The 8,543-nt window shown below is 35.7% G+C and overlaps 1 protein-coding gene across 1 annotated transcript in view; it reads right to left on the minus strand.

The window, feature by feature from the left end:
• DBR1 (debranching RNA lariats 1) overlaps positions 1-5,579 on the minus strand; it is an 11,877-nt gene extending 6,298 nt beyond the window's left edge. The window contains exons 1-4 of the mRNA XM_023538376.1: positions 5,238-5,579; positions 4,527-4,651; positions 3,566-3,646; positions 1,220-1,434 (exon numbers count right to left, since the gene is read on the minus strand). Of these exons, the coding sequence (XP_023394144.1) occupies positions 1,220-1,434; positions 3,566-3,646; positions 4,527-4,651; positions 5,238-5,434 (618 nt within the window). The 5' untranslated portion in view covers positions 5,435-5,579. The remainder of the gene's footprint in view (positions 1-1,219; positions 1,435-3,565; positions 3,647-4,526; positions 4,652-5,237) is intronic.
• Positions 5,580-8,543: the final 2,964 nt, after the last annotated feature.

Consider the following 8,543-nt stretch of genomic DNA (forward strand, 5'->3'; position numbering starts at 1 on the left):
TCACAGAAATACTGAGCTACTCACACATGTAGGTAAAAAGAAACAGCTTTCTCTCTGCCTCACAAATCATCCTTATTTTCTAGCAAGGCAGGTCAACAGAGGCACGCTTTGATTAGACTGCCAATCAGCTATGGTCTTTAGCAGTGCATTTTAAAAATATATAATAACCATTGTTCTAGTCCCTTTTCGGTAAAGAAACTATTGTTTTAAAATCCAGAGACACCAGATATCATGAGACCTCTAATGTAAATGATACAGTAAACCCAAAGATATATTCCACTTTTTTTCTAATGGACTCACATAGTATCTACCAAAAAACTGTTTATTGCATGTTATATTAGAGGTATTTAAGGTGACTGGTGTCTTCATGGGGGGAAGGGAGTCAAAATATACACTGTACTTTACTCCTTCCCGGCACCTTCAAGTAATCTGAAACAAATACTTGGAAAACTAAATTAAAATAACTTAAGTGTCCGAGAAAATACAAAATATAAGACGTACAGGACTAACCACTGAACAACTGGTATGGGGAATAAACACAATGAAAATTTAGAGAAGGGTGATTTTAAACTACAACACTGGTTGGGAAGTGGTATATAAGCTAGGTCTTCAAGGACTGGTAGGATTTAAACCGGTGAAAGGGAAAAGGCATTCAAAGTAAGAACTGTTATAAATAGGGCATTAAGAAATGCCCATGAGCATTCGTATACTCCCCTAGAGGCTGTACGGTATGCGGTAAGGGCCTGAGTTCACTCTGGCAGGTTCTACTACTTAACTACTTGCAAAGTTTTAGGCATGTTTCTTACCCATCTGAGCCTCAGCCTCTCACCCTCATTGTGACAGTTAGAGTAACACCTATCTCACAGAATTTGAGTGGCAACAAAATATCTTGTGTGAAAGCTGCTTAGTCCATTGTCAGGCATTTAATGAGTTCTCAAATAAAAATCTTAGTTTTACCCACCCTCCAGGTGAGCCAGTGTTTTAATACCACCCTCACAATTTTCCCATATCTTCCATCATCTTTACTATTATTTTCTACTTAATGCTATTATTTAAAATAAAATATTTAAATTTTATTTAAAGTAAAAGTTTATTCCAATAAATATTCATTAGTCTTACCCTAAGCAATAATATTTGAAATCATGGATCTAATGTTTTATTACTCACTAAAATAAATTTATAACCATAAAAAATTTTAAATGTTCATCTGTGAACCTGCTAAAAAACAATTTGAGATCCAAATTTTAGAAATAATAAAGTAATCTCTTCTTAAAGTTATATACCAAAATGAGCAAAATATATAATTAAACATTTTTTCAAGTCTGCTGTAATGTACTTTTTTACATACCTGTTTTAATTTATATACTTCAATGTTTCTCACATGATATATACTTCTTATTGTTGCTGAATTATAAGGGGGGCACTCAAAATGACCTTAAATTGAAGAAGAGAAACAAGCTGTATTCAATACCTTTAAATACTGCAAATACAAATACATATACACACTTCCCCAAAACTAATGTTTGTCATCAATACTTTGGGTTCTTAAAAATTTATTTTAAAAAACACTGCTCTTAATATGCTGGTACTTTTTACCAATAAGTGATCATAAACTATAAATCTAAATAATTAGGGGCTTTTGGTTTTTAAAATTAAATTATATTTAATTTTGGAGTATATTGTTTACTCACATAGTTTAAAGTTTTAAAGATACCATCGGTAAGGTATAGAGTAAAAAGTGTTCCACCTAGAGAGTAGACCAGTGGATGCCTAGGGCTGGGATGGGAGTAGGCATTAATTGTAATTAGGCACAAAACTTTTAGGGGTGATAGAAATGTTCTAAATCTGGGTAGTGGTAAAATCTGGATGCATAACTCTATAAATTTACTAAAACCATTGAATTGTACACTTACAATGGTATTATAAATCCTACGTCAATAACACTGCCAAAACGAAGGGAGGAGTCCTCCTATTCCTGTCCCCCAGCCATTAGTAAACCTACCTAGGGGCAGCTGGCGCTAATCAGGTTTTAGTATTTTATTCCACGGATACCATCTATGCATATAATACACCTATTTCTTTATCCTTTTTTTTTTTTTTTAAATACAAATGGCAGTATACTTTATACGTGTTTTGTGCCTTGTTTTTTCACTTAACTTATTTTGGAGTTCTTTTCATGTTAGTTACACAAAGAGCTGCCTCTTTATTTTTTTTAATGGCTTCGTAGCATTACATTGCATAATTATATCATGATATATTTAGTTCCTACCTTTTGTTATTACAAACAAGGCTGAAATAAACTTGCATACATCATTTTATACTTGTGGTACATATCTGTATATAAATTCCTGGAAGTGGAACTCCTGGGTTAGAGTATTTTTATAATTTCCATAGATATTACCAAGTGTCCCTCCCCAGAGTGGTTCTGATTTGCATACACACCTGCCATGTAGGAGACAACCTATTTGTGTACACCCATGTCAAGTTTAGAATCATGGGGAGCAGAATAGCAGGAACAGAGTTGTGACTTAACAGCTACATTGAGGATATGAAAGTGAGCTATCAACTTAATTCAAGAAATTTTGAAATCGATGTGAATCCAAGCTATTCTTTTAATTTTAAAATCAAGATATAATTCATTCAGATACAAGAGAATTAATAAGTATACTGCGGTATACAGTTGACTCTTGAAAAACATGGGGTTGAACAGTGTGAGTCCACCTATACATGATTTTTTTTTTCCAATAAATACCTGTACTGTTTTTGATCTGCAGCTGGGAGTCCACGGATGTGGAGGGCCTACTGTATGCATTGATCTACACCATTTTATATAGGGGACTTTAGCATCCACAGATTTTGGTATCTACAGCAGTGGTGGGGGGTCCTGGGACCCATTCTCCACAAATACCGAGAAACAACTTAAGTTTTGGGAAGTCAAAAGTTATACGTGGGTTTTTGACCACACAGAGGTTACACCCCTAACCTCTGCCTTGTTCAAAGTCAGCTATACTTATACAATGGAATACTATTCACAAATTAAAATGAATAGATTAGAGTTACATGTATCAACATGGACTTCAAAAACATTAAAAAAGGTGCAGAAAGACATATGCAAAATGATACATTTATAAGAAGTTTAAAACATGCTATATAATACACTGTTTAAAGCTGTTACATATGTGGTAATGATATAAAATAATCTAGTGAATGATAAACACCAAACTCAAAATAGTGACTGCCTGGTGAGGAAAGGGAGGGATAAAAGGAGAGGAATGGGACTGAGGACAGATAATAATGAGTTTCAGTTGTATCTATACTGTTTTGTATCGTAAAAATCAAAACTAAAAACAGCAAAATACTAAGACGATAAAACTCAATGGTGGATAGACAGATAATATATCCTAGTACTCTCTATATTTTCATATGTATAAAACATTATAAAATATAAATTTCAGAATGAATTAATTCATAGAAAAAATCCAACGAAAAAGTCAAACTATATATTGCTTAAGTTACTCTGGGGTATGCAAGTTCTAAAGTTTAAAGACAATTCTCAGAACAATACCTTTTCGATAGTCATGAGATTTGAAGATACCAGAGATGCCGCCAATCCTTATGCCTCGATATTTTACGATACCTGCCAAGCCTGAAAAATTACAATTTAATAAGGTTACTATAGGCAAAAGCAACCCCTCTATTAACTGAATGAAGAGTTTAAAGGCCTAGAATTCTATGTAGTCCCAAAATTATTTGAAAACTGGATTGAAATAAAGATGCCAGAATAATAGTTGTTGAAGCTGGTTAACAGGTAGACCGATTCATCATATAGGTATCCCCCACTTTTCAAAAGTTCTTGTCAACACTACTTTACGTTTATGAAAGACTTACATTAATATCTGTTTTCACTAAGGGAAAAATCCAAAGAAAATTTTTGCTTTCAGAAAAAAAGGTGAAAAGTCAAAATACCATTCAAGCATTTGTTTTGCAATGAGCCTTAAGAGGCAGCATGCGCCCAGAGCAGTGAGTGGCCCCACCAAGCTTCTTCCCTAAGAACTACACTCAGCATCTCAGCATCAAGCTGCCTTGGCTTTGGACTGTGTTTGAGCATCTGTGCTTTATCTCAATTTATTTTGTGCACCCATTAGCAACATGTGTCCTGAGGTATCAGAAAAGCCTAAGAGAGCTCGTAAGGGAGTTATACTTAGTGTATACTTAACAATTTCCATTATAAAAGGTTTAATCTTTTAAATTAATAAAAATAATAAGGAAAAAAATAAAAGAATTGCAAATAGTGTGTAAGATCTTGCAGTTATATTAACTATTGCTTAAAATACTAGATTACGCATGGACATATTTTCATAATTACCTACTTAAAATAACTATTATAATTAATTTCCCGTGATTAACTATTTAAATTAAGAGACATATCTAAAACACCATACATCTGAAGATGCTGCCCAACTGGTATATAAATCTGAGAGACGCTTCCGTCCCATTAAACCAAGAATTTACTTACAAACACATACCTAAATAATAAATGTTTGGTGCCACCCAGCCACCGTAGGGTAACTCTTGCAAGTGATTTGAGGCTTCATGGTTTCCCCCAATGAAGATTGTGAGAACTGGGGCCTTTTTCTCTCCAGAGTAATACCTAGAACATAAGAGTAAATTTGTCTGGTGGCATCGCAGAAATTAGGCATAGAGAAAAATTAATTAGGCATCCTTATACAATTAAGCATAGCAAAAAAGCAAAACAAAGTCCCAAGGAAAAAATGCGAGCCCATCATAAAAAGTTAAAAAGCACTTTCTAAACTTATTGTCCATACTCCTCCTTAGGAATGAAGGGCTTGGGTTTCAAGTCAGTGAGGTCAAGAACTTTGTCAGTTCGCTGCTATAACCCTAGCTTAGAGAACGGGTACTAGCACATATCAGGCGTCCAATAAAAACTCCAGGATCACTAAATGGACTAGTTCCAAAGCCCTATCAAGTACAAGGTAGATTAACCTGTTAGCTTCTTCATTCAGGTTTTGCCCTCAGGCTGCCGAAACAGGTGAATGGCGAGAAGAAAAGTGACAGTTACTAAACGCCAGTTCCTAGAGACACAGCGTGAACAAAGACGGGAACTCAGGAAGACAGTCAGTGGCAGAGGGGAGTCAAACCCAGTTCGGGTTCTCTCCTCACTGCTTGCTATTCACATCTCGCACCGTTGGGTCCGAGGACCAGGCTGCGAACCTCACCTGTAGAAGGTCTGCATGTGGCGGTACTTGGGTGGCACGGCCATGCAGCGCAGGTCCGCCTCGTTGCGCACCGCCTGGAAGTCGCCGCAGCACAGCAGAAGGTCTATCGGGCCCGGGCCGCGCCGCTCCGCCAGCGCCAGCGTCTCATAGATCTTGTCCAGCTCGCCGTGGCAGCAGCCAGCCACAGCCACCCGCATCCTGCCAGCCCGAGGCAGGGATAGCTGCCCGCAATCCCCTAGAGCTGAGCCAGCCCAGGAGGGGAAGCAAAGACCAGACCGATCACTCAGCTCCCGCCAACATTAACAGAGGCACTGCCTCGTTGACTCGGGCAATGTAATTCACTTCCGGTTTTCAAATCTCGCGATAGAGGGATAGGCAAGGCAAAGTTAACCCTAGGATTCCAGAGAGCTTTAAAATCGACTCCGGCTTTGACTATCCGCGGCTCTTTTAAGTCTTAGCAGTCTAACAGATAATAAAAATCACGACCAGAATAGTAAAAAAAAAAAAGAAAGGAGGGAGGATGGGAAGGAAGGCCGGAAGGATGGAAAGAGATAAGGAAAAAAAGAAAATCCCCAGAAATAGTTCAGTTTGATAAAATTAAACCAAGTTAAACGGGTGAGCCGATACGATTGGCTAATTCCCTAGGACGAATCTCTCACGGAAAAGTGAATTTCTAATTCACTTTCAGGTAATTACGGAAAAGGTACTTCCCCCAAAAGAAAAGCACTGTTCTAACCTCTATCACTAAAGATCAGTTTTGCTTATTTTTAATTACGGAAAAGGTAATTACCTGAAAGTGAATTAGAAATTAAACAAAAACAAATTTTTTTTAAGAGCCCCCAAATGAAAAGAATTTTAAAATAGAACTTAAAAACTCATTGAAGACTTTAAAATTATCCCCCAGAAGAGTTTCTAAAATTATTAATTTTTTAAGAGTCAGTGACTCCTTGTTTTCCTAGCAAATAGTTGTTTGCATAACTAGACAGCAAGTTCAGTGAAAGCAGATGAAGGTCTCGAAAATGTCCAAGAGAGAAAAGGACCAAACTGACAACTGAAGAATGAGCGGCCAAGACAGAACCAAGCAAACAAGTAAAACCCCTCCGGTAAATCTAATCAAGAAAAGTAATCTAATCAAGACAATACAGGGAATAGTTAACTCATCTTTAAAAACTAGATAAAATAAAAATTATTCTAGAAACAAAGACACCAAAATTAATTCAAAATGAAGCAGAAGATGTATGAAGAACATGGCAATAGGAAGACACTGGAAATGTTGTCAGGAAATAAATCCATTAAAAACCATTGTACCCAGAATGATTTATGGGCAACACTTTCAAATTTACAGAAAAGATACAATTTTCATGATATTTAAATTGATCAAGAGGGTAGAAAAAGATGGCAATCTAATATTTCCAATACTTCTAATATTTTATTTTCCTTTTGTATTATATTTGTGAAATATATAAGAATGCTCTTACAACATTACTAAATTTAACTATTTCCGTTTCATTTTTAATCTACAGGAATTGTCTTTTCCTGGATCCTTTTTTTCTCTCTGCGTAAAAAATTTTAATTGAGAGCTAACTTACTTAAAGTAACATGAACAAATCAAATCTTAAGTGCACATTTTGATGCATTTTTACATATGTTATCACCCATATAACCATCGCCTATATCAAGCTATAAAAATTTCCAGCAAGATATAAAATATTCCCTTGTGCTCCCTCCCAAGCCACTTCCCCCAAAAGAAAAGCGCTGTTCTAACCTCTATCACTAAAGATCAGCTTTGCTTATTTTTAAACATCATATAAATGTCAGTACGGTCATGCACCATAACACAAGGATATTTCTGAGAAATATGTTGTTAGGCAATTTTGTCTTAGCGTGAACATCAGAATGTTCTTACACAAACCTAGAGGCTATAGCCCACTACACACCTAGGCTATATGGTTTAGTCTATTGCTTATAGGCAACAAGCCTGTACAGCATGTTACTTATAAAAAAATAATAATAATAATACCATGAGATTAAATCAAGCATGAAAGAAGATAATGCAATTAAGAGACTTAGTAAAGATCTATGAGGCTTCACCAGAGTAACATGGCATACTGCTTTACAGCTAGCTTTTCTAAGCAGGAGTACAAAACGATGATAAAAAGCATAGTAAATACATAAACCAGTAATATAGTCATTTATTATCATTATCCAGCACTATGTTCTGTACATAATTTTATGTGCTATACTGTTATATGACTGGCAGTGCAGTAGGTTTGTTTACACCAGCATCACCACAAACATGCGAGTAATGCATTATGCTATAATGTTATGACAGCTACATTGTCACTAGGCAATAGGAATTTTTCACCTCCATTATAATCCTATGGAACCACAGTCACATATGAGATCTGTCATTGACCAAAATGTCATTATATATGCCTGACTATATATATTATGTACTCTTTTGTGTCTGCTTTCTTTCATTTAACTTAGTGTCTGCGAGATTCACCCATTAATCTATACTGTAGATAGATATAGCTGTAGTATACTGTTTCTTATTGCTGTGTTTCTTTTGTGTGAACATACCATAGTTTATCTGTTTTCCTGTTGAAGGACATTTGAATTGTTTTGAATTGGGAGCTATTATGAATAAAGCCACTGTGCACATTCTCATACAATCTTTTGGTGGATGTGGCACTTACTTCCATTGGATTATGTCCAGGAATGGAATCTCTGGGTTATAGAGTAGGTATATGTTTAGCTTTAATAGATAGTGTCAGTTTCCAAAGTGATTGTGCTAATTTACACTTTCCTAGATAATATAAAGATGTTCCAATTATTCCATATGCTCAACAGCACTTGGAATTATCTGTCTGTTAACTTTTTGCCATTTTGTTAGGTGTGCAATGAAATCTTGTGGTTTCCATATAGATTTTACAACATAATTTTAATATATCAGTCATTTTGAATTTTCTCCTTTTGTGATGGATAGGAAACAATAACAATGCCATAACATTCGAAAATTCATAGTCAATGAAGGAAGTAGATTATGAATAAGAATGAAGAAGTGTATCTTGGCTCAGTTCCTACTCTTCCCAACCCACTCCCCATTTTCAGAGACCATACCAGTGAATTGACAAACTTGAGAATTCTCACTGACTTTCTCAAATCCAGAGAGAATCAAACTAAATAGAAAGCCTCACCTACTTCCTATTCTGAATGAGGAGAACAGGAAGGCTGTTGGAGAAAAATGAATAGAATGAACAATGAAGATAACTCTTTTTTACAAAGGTGAAGGGCTGCTCACTG

The sequence above is a fragment of the Pteropus vampyrus genome, unplaced genomic scaffold (assembly GCF_000151845.1).
Source record: "Pteropus vampyrus isolate Shadow unplaced genomic scaffold, Pvam_2.0 Scaffold220, whole genome shotgun sequence".
Taxonomy (NCBI): Eukaryota; Metazoa; Chordata; class Mammalia; order Chiroptera; family Pteropodidae; genus Pteropus; species Pteropus vampyrus.